General features: G+C 48.8%; 1 protein-coding gene across 2 annotated transcripts in view; it reads left to right on the top strand.

Moving 5' to 3' along the window:
- LOC146859819 (uncharacterized) overlaps positions 1-25748 on the top strand; it is a 518852-nt gene that overhangs the window by 463196 nt on the left and 29908 nt on the right. For both annotated transcript variants that reach the window (XM_085643565.1, XM_085643566.1), the window contains one exon: positions 10091-10188. In XM_085643565.1, the coding sequence (XP_085499691.1) occupies positions 10091-10188 (98 nt within the window). The remainder of the gene's footprint in view (positions 1-10090; positions 10189-25748) is intronic.

Raw genomic sequence — 25748 nt, 5'->3', positions numbered from 1 at the left:
TGTGTGTTGCCTCAACTGGAGTTGAGCGGCCCCGCACCACTCGCCTGAGGCCTGATATGATGCTGTGGGTTGACCCAGCCTGGAGGAGGGGACCCTGGAGTTCGAACTGCCACCTGCCTTGCGGTGTCATGACTGACAGCTTGACTTGGGCTTTCCAGCCTAGAGTGGGCCATAACGGGCGGGGCCACGTACTCTTCCCCAGAGTGCAGGTGGGACCCACTCTTCCTGCCCTGCTGCCCGGGAGAGTGGTGGCAGCGGTGGCACCCAGTCCTCCCTGTACAATACTGCTGAATTGGGGCTCTTCGAGGGAGACACAGTGATCCTGGGGTCCCAAGGGAGGCGGCATACATCAGGGCCCCCCACACCTGTGACCGATGAACGCTGTGAACTAGGGGTCTCTTCCCTCCCATGACTACTTGGAGGCAGCACCCTGGGGGCTGAGGAGTCCTATTGCTCCAGGTTGGCGGTGGTGGTACGGGCCACCACTCCATGGGTACCGGTGGGGGTAGTGGGGGCGTCTGCTGACCGCCTCTCACTAAACACCAGTGGGGTGAAGCTCATCATGTTGCTGTTAAGTGTGACGTGCACACCCAGGCCTGGCCCTCTGAGGGAAATCTGAGTCTCTGTAAGCTTGCACCCCCCTCTTCTTTTACCTGCCTGCTGTTGGGTGGTTGGCCCATACACAATCTGCCTTGCCTTCTCACTGCTCTGATGGCCCGTGATGACCTAGCACATTAGGTGCCCCACTTGGTTGCATACTTTGTGGCTACACTCCAGTGATACCACAGATCCCATGATACAACAGAGGTAGAGGATCCAATTGCTCTGTCCCACTATTTCTTCATCACCCTGATCTTGTCCTGTTGTGGTTGGTGCACTGGAGAAGGTGACTGGGTGCGCTCAATTAATTGGAGCGCTGGACTGTTGGCAGCCAACAGTCCAGCGCTCCAATTAATTGGACACAGGAGCCACAGGAGGCTCACATCCCGGAGACTTTGGAACCCATCGTGGGCAGGCTGCTTGTGCCTGGCCCTTTTCGATCTCCGGGTATGCTGTTCTTGGGCTGACACTCCTTGATGATGGGTCGTGGTAAACCTATCCCCCCACCCAAATACCTCAACGACAGGATCAACTTCCATGTACCCAAAAGAAACCTCTGATCAGTCAACTTCGCACTGGCCGAAACCCCGTGCATCCACAGAGCCAGAGCAGGCGGAAGATCCTTCTCCCACATTGCAGCCAAGACATGGAACGAGCTACAGGCTGACATCAGACGCTCCCCCTTCCTGGACACCTTCAGGAAGACACTCAAGACCTGGTTCTCTGGCTAAACGGATCTGCTGACACCCCCCTCCCCCCAGCGCCCTGAGACCCTCACGGATGAGTAGCGCGTTTACAATCACCTGATTGATTGATTGATTGACTCAGACAGAAATGGACCAGTACATGAACCCCCCTGTCAAATGCCAGAGAGACCGAAAGGGCCCCTGTGACTAAACCTGGGCCCCCAGCCACTGCAGACATGGGAATGATCCTTAACCATCCAGGACTCGCGGAAGGCTATGGACTCCAAAGTTGATGGCCATCGAGTGGACTTCTCACTACTTCACCAGAACCTTCACAATGTAGCTGATAGTGACCAAGATAGAGATGCGGATCTCCACGATCGAAGACAAGGTTACTACACTCAATCTCCAAGTATCCAAGCTGCTGACCTCAGTTGCGGCCATGACAGAGAGAGTGGGGGTCACCAAAAACCGCTCAAGGCTTAACAATCTCTGCCTTATCGGCCTCCCTGAGTCCTGGAAGCCTCAAACCTCGCCATCACTCTTGAGGCCTAGTTTCCAGTCCTGGGTCCCAGCAGCAAACTCTCCGACATTTTTGTCATCGAAAGGGCACACCAGTCTCTTGCTCCAGAACCCCCTACCGGAGCCCCGCCTTGACCAGTGATACTGCGCCTACTGGTACTAGGACACTATCCTGCGTGAACCTCGCGTCCAACAGGACCTCCAACACTTGAACTCTAGACTCCTGATCTTCCCTGACTACACCTAGGCAGTGCAGCAGCGCCATCGCTCCTTCAAGGAGATGAAGCAGAAGGTCTGCGTCCCTAACGTACGTTACATGCTCCTCTTCCCAACCCCCCTCAAGGTCATCTTTCAATCTTCCACATTTTATTTAATGCTCCGGAACAGGCCTGGGTGTGGGCTGTGGAGCAGCAACAGCTGCTGCCACCAACCGTACAGGACCAACGCTGAGCCGTGGAATCAGGGGGACGCTCCCAACCATTTCGTCGGCGAAAGAACAAGGAAGGATGTTCTCGCTGCAAAAGGAAGCGGGCTGACCACCGGGAGGTGACCACTTCACCAGGCCCGGAGGAGGAAGGGGACACCATCATCGGCATAAACGTCAAAACCCTAGCGGACATTTTGCTGATTTTTTGTTTTTTCGATGATGTCTTGAATCCGCAACTGTGACTTCCCTCACTTCTCAGATCACAGAAACCGAGACTACTATTTAGTGGGACACTACCACCCACCGGCTTACCCAGGTTTAATGTGAAACTTGTCTTTGGCCTTTGTCGGCTGCTGGGATGGATGAGTGTTTCTCTCTGACTTGTGCATTGATCCGTGGCACCTTCTCACCTTGTATGCTAGAATATAGTGTGCCTCAGCCCGAAATGTCTTGCCCTATTTCCTTACCTACATGCTGTCATTCACATTCTCCTGTTGTGTGGGCGCCTATGTAACCAGGACTTTTCCCACTGATTTAAACATTACTACTATGTTTCTGTTCAAGAGCGACAGATGATTCGCAGAAGAATGGGCTGGGGGAGTTGGTTGGTGGACTCATGTAGGCCCTGCTGGCCGGGTTCTTCATTCTAACCTTGTTATTCTTTTTCACGTTTTTAAACAGCAAGCTGTCCTAGGTACTTTAGTGAATCAATTCGACTGTGCTTGTTTCACTCTGTTGGGACGCTTCATGTCCTGGGCAGACCCTACGAACGCCCTTCTTTCCTCTGCCATGTATACCCCATACCTACCGAAATTGTCTTGAAACACCAACAGTCTCTTAGACCACATCAAGATATCCGCTTTGTTGCGTTACATTGAGGTACAAACCGGCAGTTGTCCTCCTGCAGGAAACCCATTTACGGTGTTCTTTACTTGGCCGATTCAGCTATGATAGAATTTTTTATTCTGGTTGTATGAGGGGCTCTGAAGAGGTGGCCATAATGTTCCATAATTCCCTTTCATTGACGGCAGCCAAAGTCCATTTGGACACCCGGGGGAGATACGTGAGTATTGAAGGACGTATGATGACCAAGCATTTTAACCTAGTTCCTTTCTATGCTCCCCTGCCATTGCTGCAGCCCACCCTCCAGGTACTTCGAACTTTCATCCTAGACCTCCCTCCGGGGACTACTGTAGTGGGCGGAGACTTAAGTGCGGTTCGCAATCTGGACACCTCCACTGCCTCTCATCGCAGCCCGGGCAACCGCTCGGCATGCTTGTCCTCCTGGGCTGATTCACTGTGGCTGTCTGTCTCATTGCACTCCTGGCATCTAATGGCACGAGCCTACATACATCAGTCTGTTTCTCACCACACTGAGTCGTGGATCGACCTGCTGTGGTTTCCGGCTGCAGACCTCCTCTCTCTTCAGTCCATTTACATCCTCCCACGCAGCTTCTTTGACCACGTACCCTTGCTGAAGGAATGGGGCACCCGACTCTGAACTCTACGCCCGATCAGGAGGTTTGGTGCATGGCGCCTGAAGGCTCCTGGCATTCATAGAGGAGGAACTGCAGACTTTTTTTCTGCTCAGTGAGGTCTCGGTGCCCTCAGCAATGACACTTTGGGCATCGAGAAAGCCTTTTCTGAGGAGCCTTTTGAAGGGCTATGTAAGGCGTTGCAAGTCTCACCAGCAAGCGCAGGTGACAGACCTCTAAAGATAGCTACTCCAATTGGATGCTCATTGTCGTCACTCCCTTATGGAGTAGACTTGTCACCTCCTGGCCCTAGAACGCATCAAGTTGTGAAAGATCTCCCTGGAGGAGGCAAACCAATGATGGAGGGCCACCACCCAAAGACTTTATGAGTCATATGATACATTATTCAAATTGCTATACTGGCTGGCGACCCATGGCATGCCCACCAGGGTAGTGCCTGCCATCCAGGATTCAACCGGCTACCTTCATGAAGAACCACTCAAAATAGCCCAGACCTTCACAACATTTTATCAAAATCTCTATGCTAGTTGTCCAGCTCCTACGACGGAGGCAGAGAACCCTGTAGTCCAGGGTTTCCCGATGCCCTATGTCCCAACTTCTCTATCTTAGACCTACCCTTGACTGTGGAGGAGAGAGACTCTGCTATAACGGTTCTTTAATCGGGGAAAACCGCAAGTCCCCATGGTTATTCCATTGAGTATTACAAGAAGTTCTGTGACATATTGACCCCCCATTTATTGAAGTTTTACACCCCTGCGATACAAAAGGGATCGTTTCTCTCGGATTTGGACAGTGCTACCATTTTGGTTCTACCCAAAGAGGGCCTCCTAAAAGACCAACGCTCTTCCTATCGCCCTATATCGCTCCTCAACGTGAGCCATTAAGATCTATGCCAAGGCCTTTGCCACCTGACTGATCGGCACTCTCGCGGACCAATGTAGGTTCATGGTGCATGCCAGGCAGGAGCATGAGACACTGTATTTGCAGAGTGCGGCTGCGCTCTACAGGCGCAGGTCCTGGATGGTACATTTGTCCTCCACCTAATAGACTTTTCCAAGGCCTTTGACACATGCTCCTGGGACTTTCTAGATGCGGTTCTACTGTGGGCAGGCGCTATGTCCTGCAGGATAGTCAACCTTCTAAATACGTCTCAAGTCCTGGTGAATGGTATCCTGTCTTCCCCATTCACAATTCAACAGGGCACATGCCAGGGTTGCCCTGTTTCCCCTTTAGTATTTGCTCTCACTCTAGAGTCACTGACTGGGACGCTCGGATAAGTGGTCAGAAAAGGGGGAGCGGATTTCAAGACCGCATAGCACTATACCCAGAGAACATCCTCCTGTTCCTCAGACCTCTGGACCTCGATGTCTTGAGATCCTCTGTCTTTACAGCGAGGCCTCGGGCCTCCAAACCAACACAAGGAAATCGATCTTGGTGGTGGTAAGGGGTGACACGGAGGGGCGATGTTGATCCACTATCCCCCTCCGGCAGAACTCCTTTAAATACTTAATATCTGCATGTCTTACCTTCTGGATCTGGCATGGACCCTTAACTTTCAATACTTAGCCCAAACTGTCGATTGGGACCTCCATCGATGGACTAACCTACCCCTCAACCCCATGGAGCACATCCACTCTTTAAAATGCTGTGTGTTCCCCGTTGCCTGTATGTCCTGGAAAATGTTCCTTATCCAATCCCTTGTAAGTGGTTTTATTCCCTGACCTGTAAGGTTACGATCTTTATATGGGCTAGCAAACATCACAGAGTGGCCTTTCACTCACGCAAATCACCCTTCAACTGAGGCCTCGGGCTGTCCGACATTTATATATATTATCAGGTGACATAACTGGTAACCATCAATGACTGGTTTACCGGGGGTTGGGATGATTCTGCCTACCGTCTACAGTTCTACCTGCTGGTCTTTGAGGGACTTCTCGGCCTCCTTCATGGGATATTGCCATCCTGCACCCGGGTGTCAGTTCTGTGCTGGAAGTCAGCTCTGCGCCTTATTCAGTGGGACCGCCGCCTGACTGGGTTGACCCTCCCCCCCACCCCCCCATGTCAGGGTACGTGACTTCACCATCTTTCCTTCCTTGAGGACTTCACCCAGTGGGACTGCATTGGCATTACATACTTAGGGGATGTTTACAATTGAGAACATTTAATGTCCTTCGAAGACTTGAAAGACAAATACGCCCTATCTAATGCACAGTTTGTCAGATTTACTCAGTTGCGGCATGCTCTGCGATCAAACATATACTCCGCTACCTGAGTACAGCCTACTCGGGCCAAGATTTTCCTGGGGCGCCTAGGGAGGAGAGCCATCTCTATGATCTACGATCCCTGATTATACATTCTCCAGATGGCTTTGATCTTATTAGACAGAAATGGGTGAACTCCAATCAATCAATCAGGTTTATAGAGCGCAGCTACCGTGAGGGTCTCAAGGCGCTGAGAGGGCAGTGGGTGGCAGCTGATCCGTCTGGGTGCTGGGGTACAGTCGAAGAGCCATTTCTTAAGATTCTTCCTGAGTTGGGTCAGCGATGTGTATTGTCTGAGATGGAGAGGCAGACTGTTCCAGGTTTTGGCGGCGAGGTAGGAGAAGGATCTTCCTCTGGCTCTGGTCTTGTTGATCCGTGAGACGGTGGCCAGGGCCAGTTGGGTGGTGCAAAGGTGTCTTGCGGGTACATGAATGAGAGGCGTTGGTTCCGATATGCTGGTCCTGCGGTGGGTGAATTAGACGTGGATGACTGGAGGGAGGTCGGCCTTGTGCCTCGAGATCTGGAAATCTCCTCTTGTTTGCGCATGATTCAAGTAAATTACTTCCACGTGACCTATATCTCCGTACACCGAATATCACCTCTTCTTCAGAGAGATCATTTACTATAGTCAATCCTTACCCATTGGTTACAAAACAGTCTGGTAGTGTTTGGCCCTTCTAATTGAGATGCAGTTGAAATTTGATTTGCCTCCAATTACACTAATCTAATATTAATTCTAGAATGTTTGGAATGTCACCTAACATTGTTAAATGAAATCCCCCTAATCTACCTGGCAGAATGAGTAATCTTGCTGTTACGAAATTACCAGTTTTGTTCTCTAATAATTTCAAATACTAGGCAATGAGCTGATATTCTACTGGGTTTCCATTTTGACTGATTCTTAGCTTACAGTCTTAGTTGAGCATGTTATTATTTTTAACATCTGTCGTTTATCATATTCTGAAGTTACCTACCTTTTTTCTCTCCAATACAGTTATTCGGAATTGGTCATTCTGTTTGAATGCTGACAACAGAGTCCCTTTCTTGTACAGTAAATCTGCCCATTTCCGAAGAACTGGTGTCCAAATCAGTACTGTTCTGTAGTTCTCAACTTTTCACCCTAGCCTGAAATAGTCTTTCTGACTGTGATTGCAACAAATTGGTAGATTGGCATGTGGATGCAATTGTCCGCAAACACCGTACGGCCAATATTCCACCTTTAACAGTCTCAAGATTCGACCTAGCTTTCAGATGCACGAAATGTCTAGCACTAGCATCAGTATTTTAGTTTATCTTAAAAACATTGTATTTTTACACGAACAACATTATAAGCAACTGCTGGGATGGAAAAGGCATTTGCATGGTGTTAGACGTGCATCCATGCCAAGAGTGCCCCAGCTGTAATAATGTCTGGATCCCTAATGCTGATATTTGTTGTCATAGGCAAACACAGATCATGAGTGTGCGCCATGGCATAGGCCTGTGCACCTAAATCACTACCCTCATAGTAGTGAAGAGCTGCCGCCTTTATCAGGAGTTAAGCAGCGTGAGCACGGTGGTGGCAGCATACTGTACAGTAATCTATATCAGTGAACAGGTCATTTTTTACCTTTGTCACTGGAGTGAGACTTACAGGCTCACTCATGTAAAGTTATGCTGCTGTGTGCTTAACCCTTGGCCTACATCGGTTTGAGGTGTAGTGATGTACAGTGCATGTGTGATCTAGATGTGCTGGGGAGTATGTGAGCCTGTGAATGGTACAATACATAAAGATGTAGTGTTGTGCGGTGCGTGTATGTTATATGCATATGCTGGGTGTATGTATGTGTGTCTAAGAATGGTACAATACATGAAGGCTGTATGGCTGTGCAGTGCATGTATGCTATATGCATGTGCTGGGTGTATGTTTGCAAAGAGATGGCAGACGGTGGGTTCAATTTTGGGTGAAATATGAGGAGAGGAGTTATAGGAATCCTTCCCAGACAGATTTGTGTATTGCTACATTCTGGTATACTGGGTGGGACACACTGGACGGAGAGCCAAACTATTCAGTACTCTTCAAAGAGTGCTCTTTGATTCAGAGAGAGGTTACAAGGAAGAGACCTGGGCACATCTCAGGAAGGAGAGATCTGGCTGATAAGGAAATCATAAGGAGTAAGGCTGAGGCCCTGGTGGAAACCTTTGATCCACATACCACTCTGGCTGACATTCAGGTGTGAACGTCTAGTCACTCCCATGGCCGGTGTTGTGGGGCTATCAGATTTGGAGTCGCCCCTGATGTGATAGACTGCTTTCAGGAGGAAGAGAAAGCAGAGGAGTGGTCACTTCTAAGGGAAGCAGACCCCCCAACATGAACCTCAAAGACTCACTCTAAATCACAACTGGTGTCTGGAAACCAACTATAAGAAGGGTAACTTGAGAAAAAGTATCAACTGTCAAGCAGCTAATCAGCTGCGTAAGGAGGGGAAGCTGTGCAAGACTTCTACCTGTGACCAGAACTGGGGACCAAGGCCTGCTAGTCTCACTGCTAGGTGTGGGAACCTCACCCAAGGAATCCAAGACCACCTGCCCTGGAGCCTAGAGCAACAGCACCTGCCTGCTTGCCATGACCAGTGTTTCCTTTGAGGTAGAGTAGAGCTCTGCAGGGAGCGAGCTCTAGTGGAAAATCCTGGCGTTTGGATCCCCATAGCAAGGTGTGAGGAGGAGATTGCTGCACTAATTGGGTTGTTATGTATGCCAGACATGATTATTTCTGCACCAAGCAGGCCCTAGCCAGTGTGTGGTGGTAAGTCAGTGACCCCTTAAACCAGGTGTGGCCACCATGAAGAGAACCGTTGTGCTGATAGATTCAGAGCCTTGTGCAGTAAGGAGACGGTGACCCTGTATGCCAGAAGGGGCCACCAGGACCAGGCAAGAAGTGTGACTTGCTCGAAAACGTCATCTGAGAGAGGCCACTGTGGTGACCCTAGCGGGCGTGAACCGTGACTCAGACCAGCGCCAAGACTGTCACAACCCCCCGCTACCGTGGGAAGAGCGTACTCAGCTTGCAGGTGCAGCGAGAGCCCCTAGGCACTGCTGTACCACCTGTGAGGAACTAGAGGACAGCCAAAACACAGCCTGTCTGGGCTGCTTGCAAAGGACTTAGCGCAGACAGCCGCTCCAACTCCAACATTTGGACCCAGTAACCCGTGCTTGTCCCGTGGCACTCAGAACTCTGACACCAACTTAATTACCTGATGGAATTGCACTGCGGAGCTGGAGAGCAGGTACACTTTACTCACTACATGTCACAGCACTGCAACAGGAATTCTTTGGGGCGGCGCGGCGAAGAGCAAAAGGAAACTTATTAATGTGTGCAATGCTAAGGCAGTCAGGTAGTTCTTAGAGCTACTGACAAAATTAAAGCTTAGTTAAATACATCTGGAGAAACAAACCAATAAAATAGTTAAGTGGCTGCAACTAAATTGGACAATGTTGTCACCATACTGCCTAGCAGATACAGATGTACAGATTTGATTAGGAGGTTAAGCTGTTATTTAACTATTTAATTATTTTTGTTGAATGAAGACTGATAAGCAGCTACGTAAATGTTGCCTAATACGATAGGATTAGGTGAACGCTTTTTCAGAAAGACTGTGAACAAAACCATCTTCTAAGATGCATCAAGAGCAACTTTAGTAATGATTTGCAATGAGGTCTGTAGATAATTCTGCTAGATCCAAAGTCACTGGGTGGTGATGCTCTCCAACACGTAACATTCTAGTCACCATGTCAATAAACATTTGCATTAGAGATCAAGTACTGTCATTTTCCAGAAGGCCTAAATACTATTTGAATAAACATATGAACAGGCTCTCTTTCTGGTCTTTTGCAAACTCTGCATATCTTAAGTTTATAGGTTAAGTTGAAGCTAGAGATGTTTACTCAAATTTAAATTGAACCTAGAGATGTTTACTCATGTCGTGTATTACTAAAGACAATTATTCAAGCAGGCACACATCATGTATTTTGTTGAATTGACTCTAGTGTCAAAAAACGACTGCACATAGTGTTGAAGTTACATTTTAATTTCATTGTTGTATTTGTGATTTCTGGCAGGGTGCGATGAGAGCAGAAGTTCCCCCAGGAGCTCCGCAGGAGAGAGCCAGTGTTATTGTTGAAATAGACAATATGGAACTAAATGATTTAAGGAAGAGGTAAATAATTGCTTTCCATCATTAGAAGCCAGCAACGTGTTAAAATCATTCAGCACCTTCTGCAGATTAAGGCGGCGGTGTATGAACCACAACAAAGCAGGCACACACTGAAAGAGGAATATTATACTTGAAGGTCTACCTTATTAACAGATTTGCCATGGTCTACATTAGATGGCCAGAAAAATTCTGTCACATTGGGTTTTATGAAATTTGAAGAAGTGACACTATTTGAGTTCATGATGTACATCATAAGATTTGTTTTATTTCTCCCATCATCCAGTCACGTCATCACAGCATACAAAGTCTATTGTTTGTGGCAGTGTTGTGCTTTATAAATAAAAGTGATCCAATACGATGCTATTACTAAATGTTGAGTTCCACCATCACTGGCTCCCAGGGAACTGTTAAAAAAACAAAAATAACCTTGTAAAATGCTTATCTAAAGGCACGTTATTTTGTTTTTACATAGCAAATTAAATACCAAAAAATTATTTTCTGATAGCTTGTGAAATGCAGCTTTTTAGATTCTTTCATGTGCATCTTTTTAAAGAAACAAAGTCAGAAGATAGAGGAGCACCTAATTCTAAATCCTCATTAGGATCCTGTCCTCTTTATAAGAGGAAAAGAAGTGTCAGGTTAAGGCAAACATTCTTACTTTTGGTTCCAATGGGCAGTGCGGTAGCATTTAAAGGCTGTCCATTTTCCTGCTTGTGTGCAAGACTCTATCTCTTTTTTTTTGTTGAAGATGTGCTTTAATGATTCATTCCTGAATTTTAGAATTCATCATTGTTTGTTTTTCCATTCCAGCCCATTCACAGTGAAGAAAAACTGTTAACATCTTCTCTTTCTTTCCTCAAAGTAATCATGGCTTCAATGTTTGTGCTGTGTCTGCACTATTGAAAGTAATTAAGATTTTTAGAAATGCTATAAGAACAGAAGATCATAATATTCAGAATCTTAATAAAGCTGTCATGATAATTATTCAAACACAAGTGGGGAATTCAGAAGCAGGATAATAAACCCATTGTGAGAAAAAGTGTGAAGTCTTGCAGAAGGCCGAAATATTTGAATGATTGTGTATAATCTAATGAAATTAAGTTGCTTGAGACGGTTGATAATAAATCCAACTTTTTTATTTAAGTTATGGAGAATCACTTCAGCCACCACCCTTGCCTCTGCCTAGCTACAACTCCTTCTCTCATTTCAACCTCCACCCTACATTCCATAAATTGCATGGCTAATCCTACTAATAACATTCTATGGGCTGCAGGCAGTAAGTTCGACACATACTTCAGTCTCTTCTGTGGAAAAATAAAAATCGGGAAAGGGTCTTTAGATTCTTAGTATTGTTTGTGTGCCAGAAAGGCACAAAGTGGCAGAATGTCCTTTCTGCCAACAAATGAGGTGCAGGGGGACATTGGAGGAATTCATCTAAGGCAGATGGAAGGACCCAGAAAGTGTACTACTGCTGAATTAGCAGTGGGTTCTCAGTCATCCAAAAACACACGCTTAAGACGGCCTTGACCCTCCTGTCCCTCAGCACTTTCTGAGATAATTACTGGTCCTCCAGTAATATTGGCATCACTGTCATTTCCTAATCAACGCCAGAAACATTCACTCAGATACAGACATCTAGCCGCAGATTCATTACCTTAGAATTATCCCCAGAGGCCAGATGGGATCCAGAAATATTTTCTACACCAGTACCTCTTGCCAAAGGCAAGCCCGTCTGCGCCCGTCCGCGCCCGACCGAGACCAGAGGCCATAACCCCTGCTCCCGCTGCTGTAGCACTGCGCCCCTATACGTCCGATCAGTTAAGAAAATTTTGTGGCACATATAAATGTCACCATTCCTTGGGCCCCCCCTTTGACCAGACTCACTGCACTCAATGCAATTTCTCCCTGAACCCAGAGGATCAGGCAGGAAAGATATGTCCTGTAAACTCTGACTTCAAAATGAAGCTGGTAAACTGCCGTTCACTACCAAAACATTCGCTAGAAATGAGACTGCTTCTAGAAGATACCAGCCCGGATATAATGTTTCTCACTGAGACTTGGCTTACGGACTGGTCTAATTCAGCGGTTGTTCAAGCACTCCCCCCAGGCTACACCATCCAAAGACAAGATCGCTCCCTTACTAGAGGGGGAGGGCTTGCCATTATTCATAGGGATTCTTTTAGCTGTAGGATTTCGGACGGGCTCATCCGGGACTGCGAAAGTTGCTCCTTTTCAATTAAATTTACACCCACATGCACCTTCACAGGTATGTTAATATACCGACCCCCAGGTGCGATTGGATCTTTTCTCGGGGACTTGGTGGATTATACTTCTTTACTGGTCAGCTCCCTGCCGAACTTCACTGTTCTGGGAGACCTTAACCTACACCTTGAATCCCGCACCGCCACGTATGTGGAGGAAGTATCTGACGCCTTAGAGGTGCTACTCCTTTCCCAGAAAGTGACGTGTCCAACTCACGTCAAAGGACACCTGCTGGACCCGATTTTTACCAATACCCGCATCCAGGTAGACGACCCCCAGCCGCTCCCCCGGACGGACCATTATCTAATTTCATTTTTCTGGTCAGCCTTCACGAGTAGGAAAGCTGAAAACCACTCCAAAATTCTGAACCGGAATTGGTCTAATATTTCTATGGAAGAATGGGCTGCCATTCTCAAAGAAACCCGTCCCCGTCTCGACCCTGACCCTGAAAAGGCAATTTTACAATTCAATCTCTGGATTAAAAATTCACTGGACGTATTAGCCCCTATAAAACTCAGGGACATTAAAAAGGGCCCAAAAAAAGTTGCTTGGTTTACTATGGAGCTGAGAGATCTCAAACGGAACTGTAAGCAACTTGAGAGACAGTGGAGGAAAGACTTTTCACTTGAAAAAAAGAAAGTCTATCGTGATGCACTAAAATTGTATAAAGCCGAGATTACGAAAACACAATCCAAGTTTTATGAAGCAAAGATTCTATCAGCACCTAACTCTCCTAAAGAAATTTTTTAAATTTTTAAATCCTTGACTACCCCTCCATTCACCACAACGACCCCCACTGATGTACAAGGTCGCTGTAACAATTTAGCAGAGTATTTCCAGGATAAGGTACAGGCGATTTACTCAGCTTTCTCGGCAGTCGCCACTTTTGACCTTGATGCTCTGACGGAAGAAACTAGAGACCGTCGAGATCAGAGCTTGGAATCTTTCCCGCCCCTGGACTCAGATACAGCGATGTCCTTACTTAATAAACTTAAATCAGGCTCCCCTAAAGACCAGGCACCCCCCACGGTGTTGCAAAAGGTTGCCCCAGAAGTAGCCCCTGTTATCGCAACTCTTATTAACTCCTCACTGGCAACAGGCAAGGTCCCTTCACTATGGAAGGAAGCGATGGTAAAGGCCCTGCTAAAAAAAACCTGGATCAGATCCGGAGGTAATGGCCAACTATCGCCCTATCTCCCTGCTCCCGGGAATAGCCAAAATAGCAGAGAAGTACGTCAATACTACCCTTTCCACTTATCTGGAGGAACATGACTGTTTGCACTCGACACAGACTGGTTTTAGATCTCGGCAGGGCACGGAAACCGCCCTGATTACCGTAGTAGAGGAGGCAAGAAAAATTATGGACTCAGGAGGATCAGCTGCAATAATCCTCCTTGATCTCAGTGCGGCTTTTCATACCGTCAACCATCAAATTCTCATTGCAAGATGTCACGAGATGGGGATGAACGGTACCGCACTGAGATGGATAGCCTCCTTTCTGGAAGGCCGCACATTCCAGCTCTTTGAGGAGAATGTGACTTCCAGGAATGTGCCTTTGAAGAGTGGAGTGCCTCAGGGCTCATCACTTAGCCCCACTCTTTTTAATATTTACATGTGTCCTTTAGCCAAAATTGTGGAGGCATTCGGCATACAAATTGTTACGTATGCCGATGACACCCAGTTGATTGTCTCCCTTAAAGACCCAGGACAGCCAGGAAGTAATCTTTCCAGATGCCTTGAGGAAATATCCGTCTGGATGAAAGAGTCCTGCCTCCAGCTTAATGGAGCAAAAACAGACCTTATGCTGCTGGAAAAACCTTTGCCTCCAGACATGCCGTTGGCATGGCCTAGTTGTATGGGAAACCCGCCTACTCCTAAAAACCACATCAAGAGCTTAGGAGTCTGGCTGGATGCAAGACTAGACATGAAGACACAGGCTAACAAGGTAGCTGGGTGCTGCTTCGGGATTTTGAAGTCAGCACGAAAGATCTTGCCTCTTCTCCCGTTTCATGCAAGAAGACTACTCCTCCAGGCACTGATTCTGTCGCGTCTGGACTACGCTAATGCCCTATATTTAGGAGCCCCCCAGTCCACAATATGCATACTACAGAAGGTCCAGAACTGTGCGGCAAGAATTCTCTTGCAAATTTCGCGGAGAGAATCAGCAAAAAGAGCAATTAGACAATTGCACTGGCTTCCTGTCTTAGAAAGGATTAAATTCAAGGCCCTCTGTGTCACGCACAAGATCATGGCTGCGAATGGCCCTCTAATCCTTCAAAGGATAGTTTCTCCATACCATCCCAGAAGGCACCTTCGCTCTGGAAATAAGCGCCTTGCTATGGTACCGAGAATTGTCAGGACCAGATGTGGAGGTCGCTGTTTCTCTTATGTCGCTTCTAAGACTTGGAACACCCTCCCAGACTCCATCTGTTTGGAGGAGGAATACCTGCCCTTTCGACGGCTTTTGAAGACACATCTTTTTCCTACGGTATAATTTAATCTGCCTCTCGCCGTCTGGTTCTTAGCGCTGGGAGGCCTTAGGGTAGCCATGCGCTCTATAAATGCCTCTTTCATTTCATTTCATATCGGTAGAGGGTGTTGAGCAACCCCGAAACGATGTCGGCCACCGGATGATCCATAGTCCGAGTCCATATAAGCCCTCCTCGATGCACTGACGTCAATTTATTCCTTCCCGCCGAGAGCGCTCCCTCGGGCCATTTTTGACCTACCTTGTCATTGTTGATGAAAAAGTGTGCATTTTTCTAGATATCTTCGGGGTCCTATAAAGTACAATGTCGACCCTGCACTCTCATCCTATATGCATGTGATGCCTAGGCACGCATCCTGAATCCGAACTGTGCGGCTCGTGTCTTCAGCGTCAGTCATCGACGTTGCAGGAGCACCACATGACGCTGTTTGCGACATGGTGGTCGACGGCCCTCGTTGGTCGCAGTTATCTTCTTCCTCCGAGGACTGACTCCTGAAGCCCTTCATCCTCATGGTCACTTGGTAAATCACACTGTTGGGGGTCTGTGCTGCAACCTTAAACAACTTTACTGCATAGAGGCAATGCCCCTGACTTACCTCTTATTCTTCCGATCTCAGAGTTAGAGCGAGAATCTGTGCGACACCTACCAGTGTTTACCTGGGCGGAGGCTATGGCTCAGATGAGGGAATACTATTCTCCCTCAATTACATTTCTGGCTCTCAACCACTCTACGGGGTGCTTCTTGGCCCCAGGAAGGTCAGTGTGGCATCGACTGACTACAAACCGGCAGGTCCTTCCTCCGTGTCAGCGGGGCCCTTCGAATCCGTGAACTACTCCGTCTTGGCTCCGATTCACAGCCCCTTGGTGTTCCCAGTTGTGAGACCAGCAGGACCAGCTGAGTACTTAGCAGGCGCTTCGTTTCAATGAAAACCTCCATAGGCTAAACCTGTTTCAAGGGCCTCAGTGGACCGGTCTATAACTCACAGGCACCATCTTGTCCATGGAGACCGGCTCTGCCTTTCCTGTCAGCCTACTTTGCACAGTTTTGGGAGCATAAAGGTCTGAATGCTGTGGCTCAATGTCTTTTCTGCTAGCTGCTCCACGTTACGGTCACTTAGCTTGTGTTTTGTGCTGTTTTTCTTATATGCTGTGAGTTTCGGTCTCGTGCCTTCTCCCCTCCATCAATGTTAACTCTCGGGACACTCTTCCTTAGTTGATCCAGGATGACCATCAGATGGCTACATTACTCGTTCATTGTGGCTTGAATACCACAGGTTCTGTTGAACGGGTCATGGCCCTTTCGGTGGCTCTTTCCCGGCGTGCCTGGCTATGTACCACTGGTTTTTCTGAGGCTGTTCCGTCGCCTTGGTGGACATGCCTTTCGATGATCAATAGCTGTTTGGCTCTTAAGCTGACTCTGCTTTAAGTTGTTTCCTGAATAGTCGGAGTGGAGCGAAATCTTAATATTCATTTGCCATTCTGTCTGCTTCTGCCTTGAGTAAAGCTGTAGTGGTTTTTGCTTTTTAGATTGTAACTGTCTCCATAACACCTCCATAGCCATCCCCATCATTTTGTTACTGGCCTGGCTGTTCTTCAGGTGGGCCTTTTGTCCTTTTTATGGATGTATGGCGAATGTTCTTCTTCCTTTTTTCCTGGACATTGGTTCCTTGTCCGTCCCCTCTGGGGTGGATCATGCGGAGGTTGAAATCCCTTAGGATTCTTTTTGAGGGACGTTCTTCCACTTCTGGCAAGCTAGGTTGCCGTATTCACCCCTTAGATGCTTTTCTCCCTTGTGCTAATAGGCTACCAAGTATGATCATGGGTGGTGTCTGAATCCTCCCCACGGCTTGTTGGCCGGGCATGGGTTGTCCCTTGTGTACAAGGACTTTCCTTTGTATCTGGCCTTCCTTCGTCCTCAGCTGTGGGCACTATCTCGCTATCTGTTCCTTATTTACACTGGCCCTTTGATTGGACTTTCATTTCTGGCATTGGTATTTCGAGACTATTTTTTTGGGGGAGAGAATATGACCTTACGACTAGAGTGGTCGACCTCAAAGTTTGGAACCGGGTTCGAGTCTCGGCAACAGCGCTCAACATCCTGTGATTCTGGTATATATATATATATATTTTGACAAAGACAGTTGTTGTTGAAACGCGTCAAAGTCAATCAACTTCTTTTTTCGCTAATTGGAATCCTGAGTGCGACTTTTCTCTTACGCTGCAGGAGCGTAAGGCTTTATAAAATATATATATATATATATATTACTTTGCATTTCCATCTTGCCTGAGATCGCATGCTTACTTTGTGCATATTTGGATGTGTAGATATATATGCACATATATATATATTCACTGAAAATACCATAGGTTTCAGGCCTGATTATAGTTAGGAATTAGCAATTAAAAAACCTTTGAAATTCACTGCAAAAACCATGGGTTTCATGCCTGATATAGTTAGGAATTAGCAATTAAAAAAACCTTTGAAATTCACAGAAAAAAATATAGGTTTTAGGGGTGTTATAGTTAGCTGGACATTTCACTCGTAAAAAACTATTGAAATTCCTCCGATATAGTTAGTTGTACTAACTACATCTCGCACGCCCGCAATCCACTGCTGATGATGTCACATATTACATCATTCATGGCATGGTTAGTGACATCACTGATGACATCTCAAATGACATCACTGATGACATCTTACAGTGAATGTGGTGAGGTTCATTATTTAAATATCTAGCAATTTGCATTGAAGAATGAGTGGATATATAAATATAAATATCTGGATGGAGGATTTAGTAGCCGTGTGATTGACTGTTTACTAGACTAATTTATAGTGTCTCACTAAATATATTGGATAGTGACTAAACTGTGAATATCTGTATCACTTAGTCAGCTGTTGTGTAAACTGAGTATTTGTATGGGAGAGTGAATGTATGTGTGGTTCGGTGGGGGTTGTGTGACTGCCCAAAGATGTGTGAATAGTTGATTCAGTAGGTATCTGAAGTTAAAACTACATGTTCTAACAGTTGTTTGGGTGAGCAAATATTTTTATGGGCGTGGTGATGAGCAAATATATGTCTCAATGGTACATGTCCAACAAAGTAGAAAAATAAAAGCCAGTGTATGAGTCAGTTGTTGTATATAAATAAGTATACATAAGAATCAGTGATTGTATGAGTGACTGTATGGATAACTATACTTGTAATAGTGATTTTATAACACACCAAGTATGAGTTACTATCTATATGAATCGATGAAGTGGTGTTTGTACAAGTATGTAGCTAAGTAAATGTAAGTATGATCCATTGTTTGCATAAGTGAGTAGGATGTGTGCTGTTGTGTAATGCCAATATAGGTGTATAAGTATATTTGATAGTGTTCTATTGATCTTTGACATCATGTATGAGTGAATCTATAGGTAAGTGATTAGATGTGTGTATAGATCTAGGAACCACTGAGTGGGTGTTTAGAAACTTGTATTGGTGTGTCAATGGATTCAAATATGGCACTCTGTATTTTACAGTGAGTGATGAAAGGTTATACTAGTGTATGATGAGGTGTATCTGATTGTCACGTGGACGATGTCATCAGTGATGTCACTGACCATGTCATGAATGTTGTAATATGTGAGTTTCAAAGGTTTTTTAAATGCTAATTGCTAACTATAACATGTCTCAAACCTATGTTTTATTCAGTGAATTTCAAAGATTTTGTAAATGACAATTTTTAAATGTATTAATTGTTTGTTTTTTTTTGATACTGATTAACTACATTTTTTAAACTATTTATTTTTAGATATTTTATTTTTTAAATTACATTATAATTACATTATACATTACATTACAAAATATACTTTCTCAGAATGAATTACTTTAGTTTAAATACTTTGCAAATAGGCAATAGACTTTTAAGTACAGTAGTTACAGTTGTTACAATGGGCAACACAATTTCAAACACAATGCACCATTGAGCTCAATGTGAATTTCTAGTTAAATGCAATTAGTTACTTTATGGATTACTTTTCTAACCACAGGACTGGATCCTAGATTCAGTTCTTGGACATCTCCTGTAAACAGTTGAGTAAAAGCGTTTTGGTTACAGTAGTGATTTTTAAGAAATATTATTGTATTTTAAAAGTTGACACTTGGAAATGTTTTCACATAGAATCACCAATGTTATCCTATGGCAGGAAATTCACTTAGCAGGTAAGTAGTGTTATTGTCTCTTTTTGTAACTCAGTGGTAGATCCTGGATCCAGCACTGGTGCATCTTCTGTAAACAGTTGAAAGAATGTGTTTAAGTCATACAGGAGATTTATTAGCTTTTTTTTAAGTTTGTGAAAATAGACACTTAGAAACTTTTCTGCTGAAAACCAGACAATGGATTCCTATGGAAGGAAATACAAGTTACTGGTAAGTACGGTTAGAATTACTTATCTGAAAGAAACACGTTAGTTAGATTCCTCGCCTTAGAATATCCCCAGGCGTCAGACTGGATCCGGAAGATTTTTCGTCAGCAATACCCCTTGCGCGTCGCTAGGCGTCGTCTGCGGCTCTGCGTCTGTCGTCGGCGTCGTGCGCCGGAATGACGTCGTCGGAGTACTTAGACGCCGTCCTCGCGCGCTGACGTCAGTTCTTCTTTTTTCCGCGCCAGTAAGCGCCGATCCGGGAGAGCTACCCCTTAGTCAATTTTTGACTAACTTTTTTGACTCTTTTTGGTCTTTTCTCGACTCTGGTGCCGGTAGGATGCCTGGTTTAAGGCCTGCGACGACTGTCACCGACTGATGTCTGTGACCGATCATCACTGCCGGTGCCTGTACTGCTTGGGCCTCGACCACGACGCGGACTCGTGCTCCGATTGTCAGGCCCTGACCTCGAAGGCTAGGCGGGAGCGGTCCCATAAGCTTCTCGAGCTTCGCCACTCGGCTCTGCGCCACTCTCGATCCCGGTCCAGGAGGAGGTCCAAGGATCGGACGCGGAGCCGCCCTCGACATCGTCACTCGTCGGGATTAAAATCTTCGGTTAAGTCGAAGCACTCCAAGAAGTCCAAGAGGCGACACCGATCTTCGGCCTCCCCTCGCCGGTCGCGCTACTCGGCCGAGGGTCAGGGTCCACCCCCGCGGCTCCGCCGGAGCCGCTGGCGCCGCGCCCGTCCCCATACCCGCCGGTCCCTGGGTCTGACGCGACGCCGGCGGAGGTCAGTGCCTTCCTCTCGGCCATGAGGGGCCTGGCTCCGCCGTCGACGCCCGCTGCGCGCCTTCGGGCCCCGCGGACTCGACTGGGCGACCTTGCGTGCCGGCGGCTCCGGCCCCGGTGCCGTTGGAGGCTCCGGCCCCGACGCCGCAGGTCCCCGAGGGGCCCCTGCCTGGGGCCCCGTCGACGCCGGTCGACCTCGTCACGCCTCCTCCGCCGGCGTCAACACCGGTGCCACCTCCGACGCCGACTCCGGTCGACGTCGATCCCTGGTTCAGCCCCTGTCCGGTCCCGACGCCGCTGCGGCGCCGCCCGACGCCGCATCCGACGACGCTAGAGACACATCCTGTCTATCGACCGGCTCCGATCATTCCTCCTGTTTACCAGGAATCGGATGACGGGGGTGACTGGGAGGGGTCCAAGGACCCTTTGGCCCTTCAGGGCCAACTTGCTCAGGACTGGGCAGATGAACTGGGGGAGGCCAGTGGTTTGGATACCTCACCGGACACTGGATTCATCTCTCCTCCGACTGTGGCTTCGGAGGAAGGTGCAGCTTTTTCTGTGGTGCTGCACAAGGCGGCCGCAGCCCTTGGGCTTGAGCTACCTGCCGTGGCTGTGAGGACTAACATCCTCACTGAGGTGCTTCAGACTGCCGCATGCTCCACTGAGCCTCTGCTGCAGTTCAATGAGGCCCTCATTGACGTTCTGCAGGGCACCTGGTCCAAGCCCTCCACAGTCCCTCCTGTGGATAGGAACGTTGCCAGGCGCCACCGCCCTGCTCCGGGCGACCCCAGTTTTCTGTCCCAACACCCCACCCCCGAGAGTCTGGTTATCCAGGCCTCTATCTCCCAATCCTCCTTCCCGTCCGCTCCTCCGGACCGGGATTCCAAGAGACTGGAACAGTTCGGTAAAAAGCTGTTCTCTTCGCTCAGTTTGGGCCTGCGGTCTTTAAACACCGCCTGTCTCTTGGACCGTTATTCCCACTCTCTGTGGGATACGGTGGAGGACGTGCTGCCACTGTGCCCGGAGGAGGCCCGGGCGCGGCTTTCCTCGGCTCTGGCCGATGGGAGAGATGCAGCGCGCCATGCAATCCGATGTGGACTCGACACTACGGTCTCGCTGGGTAGGGCGATTTCTACCACGGTGGCGCTTCGACGTCACGCCTGGCTGCGGTCCACGTCCTTTTCCGAGGATGTCCAGAGCTCACTTATGGACATGCCTTTTGATGGCGCTCGCCTTTTTGGTGAGAAAGCGGACCGCGCGCTGGCTCGCTTCAAGGACTCCCGGGCTACGGCCACGTCCTTGGGCCTCTCGGCCCCGCGGCCACAAACTTCCGCTTTTCGCTCCTTTCGTGGCCAAGGAAGGGGCACCTCCTCACGTCCGCCTAGCCACCGGCCGCAGAACCAGCCTGCACGCGGTCGCGGACGTGGTTTCCGCCGAGGCGGTACTCTAGGATGACGCGGTCAGTCCACATCCACCCCGGCAGCATCCGCCTCAAAGCCTTCCTAGTCCGTGCTTTCAGGCCCATTCCTCGCCAGTGGGGGGCCGGGTTTGCCATCACCTGCTCCACTGGCGTACCATCACTTCGGACAGGTGGGTGCTGCAAATCGTCCGAAGGGGCTACTCCCTCCCCTTCGAGACGACCCCTCCAGCCATGCCACCACAGCACCACCGTATCTCGGAGGATCATTTGAATCTTCTGCGAGAGGAAGTTTCGGCCCTCTTGGCCAAAGAGGCCGTTGAGCGCGTTCCGAGCCCAGAAGTAGGTCGTGGTTGTTATTCCCACTACTTTCTGGTTCCCAAGAAGGGCAAAGGGGGCCTACGCCCTATCTTGGACCTCCGGAACGTCAATGCCTTCCTCCGGAAGGAACGGTTCAAAATGTTGACTTTGGCTCAGGTTCTAGCTGCCCTAGACCCTGGAGACTGGATGGTAGCGTTGGACTTGCAGGACGCATATTTCCACATCCCCGTCCTGCCGGCCCACCGGCGTTACCTGCGGTTCACGGTGGGTCAGGAGCACTTTCAGTTCACCGTGCTCCCCTTCGGCCTTACCAGTGCCCCTCGGGTGTTCACGAAAGTGATGGCGGTGGACGCAGCTCATCTGCGCAGATCAGGGGTTCCGGTCTTCCCCTATCTCGACGACTGGTTGTTGAAGGCGGGCTCGCCCCAGGCAGTCGTCTCCCACCTCCAGAATACGGCGGATCTCCTGCATTTGCTGGGGTTTTCCATCAACGTGCCGAAGTCACACCTGAGCCCCTCTCAGAAGTTCCTCTTCATCGGAGCGGTTCTCGATTCGGCGCAGTTCCGGGTTCATCCCCCGGAACAGCGGGTCCGGGATATACAGGCCCTGATTCCCATCTTTCGGCCTCTATCCTGGGTTTCGGTCAGGCTAGTGTTGCGGCTTCTCGGGCTGATGGCCTCCTGCATCCTACTAGTGCATCACGCTAGGCGGCGCATGCGGGCTCTGCAGTGGGACCTGAAGTTTCAGTGGGCCCAGCATCACGGCAACCTGTCCGACCATGTCTTGATCTCGGAGGGCACTGCACAACAGTTGCAGTGGTGGCTCACGGACCGCGATTGGGTCACGGGCAAGAGCCTCTCCCTACCCCTACCGGAGCATGTCGTAGTGACGGATGCGTCCCTCCTGGGATGGGGTGGCCATATGGGAGAGGCGGAGATCAGAGGCCTCTGGTCTCCGGCGGAGTCTCGCCTCCACATCAACTTGTTGAGGCTGAGAGCGATCCGGCTTGCACTGAAAGCCTTCCTTCCCTTTGTCCGGGGAAGTGTCGTGCAGGTGTTCACGGACAACACCACCGCCATGTGGTATTGCAACAAACAGGGCGGGGTGGGGTCGTGGACCCTTTGTCAGGAGGCTCTGCGCCTCTGGACATGGCTGTAACACCAGGGCATCACCCTGGTGGTTCAACATCTGGCGGGCTCTCTGAACGCCAGAGCAGACGAACTCTGCCGCCGGTGCATGATGGATCACGAATGGCGTCTGAACTCCGAGGTGGCTCAAGGTCTCTTTCAGCAGTGGGGAGAGCCTTGGTTAGATCTATTCGCCACCGAAGAGAACGCGCAATGTCATCAGTTCTGCGCGTTGGAATTTCCAAGGCGGCACTCGCTCGGCGACGCTTTTCGTCGCGAGTGGAGTTGCGGTCTGTTGTACGCCTTTCCGCCTATACCACTTCTGCCCAGAGTGCTGAAGAAGATCAGGCGCGACCGGGCCCAAGTCATCTTGGTGGCTCCGGAATGGGCACGAAGGTACTGGTATTCCGAGCTACTCAGTATGTTGACCGATCCTCCGATATGTCTGCCCCTTCGGGAGGATCTTCTGTCGCAGCAGCAGGGGACGGTCCTCTACCCGAACCTGTCCAGCCTCCACCTCCATGCGTGGAGATTGAGCGGCAGCAGTTGATGCCATTTGACTTGCCTCCTGAAGTCTGTGATATCAATCTGGCAGCCAGGCGTCCCTCCACAAAGTCGGTATACGCCTGCCGGTGGAACAAATTTGTGGCATGGTGCACAGCAAAGGCTGTGGATCCCCTTTCCGCCCCTCTTTCTGAGGTTCTCCTCTTTCTTCTTTCTTTGGCCCGGCAGGGCTCTGCCCTGGGCACCTTGAAAGGTTATCTTGCTGCCATCTCTGTCTTCTTATGGCTTCCTGATCAGCCCTCTCTTTTCAAGTCCCCTGTAGTGTCACGCTTTCTTAAAGGCATTATTCACACGTTCCCTCCTGTCCCTTTCGTAATGCCTCAGTGGGACTTGAATCTTGTCTTAATATTTCTGATGTGCGCTCCCTTTGAGCCTCTTCGTCTTCTGACTCTTAAGACTGCTTTCCTGGTAGCCATCACCTCGGCTAGACGGGTGAGTGAGCTCCAGGCTCTATCGTCCAAGCCTCCTTTTCTCTCTGTTCATCCGGGCAAGGTTGTCCTTCGGCCTCGTCCTTCCTTTCTACCGAAAGTGGTGACCCCCTTTCATCTTGGGCAATCTGTCACCTTGCCCACCTTCTTTCCGCCTCCGCATCCTTCCAAAGAGGAAGAGCGGCTCCACTGTCTGGACCCAAAACGTGCGCTCTCCTTTTATTTGGACCGCACGAAACAGTTCCGAGTGGACGACCAGCTTTTCGTTGGCTACGTGGGTGCAAAGAAGGGAAAAGCTGTGCACAAACGGACCATCTCCCGGTGGGTCGTTTTGTGTATAATAATCTGTTATTCCTTGGCGAAAAAGGACCCTCCTGTTGGGCTGCGAGCCCATTCTACTCGGGCCACCGCGCCTACTACTGCTTTGGGACGGGGAGTCCCTTTGCAGGACATCTGTCAGGCGGCGACGTGGGCTTCGCTGCACACGTTTGCCAGGCCTATTGCCTAGACAGCCAAGTCCGGAGGGATGGCTTCTTTGGCCGTTCTGTCCTCCAGGACTTTCTGGTGTGATCTTGGTTCGCAGACCCACCTCCGGGGTTGGTATTGCTTGGGTATTTATTCTAAGGTGAGGAATCTAACTAACGTGTTTCTTTCAGATGAACAAGTTACTTACCTTCGGTAACGATGTATCTGTAAGAAACATTAGTTAGTTAATTCCTCACCGACCCACCCATCCTCCCCGTTCTGCGAACCGACATCTAGGGATAAGGCTATCCTTTTCAGGGCCCTAGAATTTTTTGGCACCAGTGTCGGTCTCTTGCATGGCTCTGCGTTCCTGGCGTGGAAAGCTATGTACAAGAACTGACGTCAGCGCGCGAGGGCGGCGTCTAAGTACTCCGACTACGTCATTCGAGCGCACGACGCCGACGACAGACGCGGAGCCGCAGACGACGCCTAGCGACGCGCAAGGGGTATTGCTGACGAAAAATCTTCCGGATCCAGTCTGACGCCTGGGGATATTCTAAGGTGAGGAATCTAACTAACTAATGTTTCTTACAGATACATCGTTACCGAAGGTAAGTTGTTCTTCAGGGTCAGTGCTGGGCTAAAAGAGGCAGCAATGGGTTCTCTCCTGATAACAGGTGAGTACATCGGAATTCGTTCTTCGGATGATTTTAGGTGAAAATTTTAAAGTTCCAAAACTCCACACTTAGAAGAATTTCCAAGTGAAACCAGTCAATGTTAGCCTATGGAAGGAAATTCAAGTTACTGGTAAGTATGGTTAGAATTACTTTTCAGGATCAGTACTGGGCTCAAAGATGCAGCACTGAGGTCTCTCCTGATAACAGGTGAGTACATCCAGTAAGCGCCACAGAGCTGCGTAGCAAAGAGATGTCAAAAGGGGCACGGCCTGCACCACCTATCTGCAACGCAGCGCAGTGGTGCTTCCTGGAAGCACCTGGTGGGCTACTTGGCCCCCATGGTCCCTCAGGTCATTTATTTTTTCATCGGCAAGATCCGCGTACCCTGCGTGGATTTTGCCGATTTTTATTAATTTTTTTTTTTTTAATTCTTTTTTTTTGGGTCCTTGTGGGACCCCCTGAGCAGGCCTAGGGGGTCAGGGTGTTTCAACCCTGCCCCCTTTTCGCGTTTTGCACGTTTGTTTTTTAGGTTTCTTGTGCCTCGGTTCTGGGTGCTCTTACGGTATGCGGATCCTCCGAGGCCATAGATATATATGTACTTTTAATTGTGATTTTCTCA

The sequence above is a fragment of the Triturus cristatus genome, chromosome 3_1 (assembly GCF_964204655.1).
Source record: "Triturus cristatus chromosome 3_1, aTriCri1.1, whole genome shotgun sequence".
NCBI classification, from domain to species: domain Eukaryota; kingdom Metazoa; phylum Chordata; class Amphibia; order Caudata; family Salamandridae; genus Triturus; species Triturus cristatus.
This window is presented reverse-complemented; position numbering and strand designations above follow the sequence as displayed.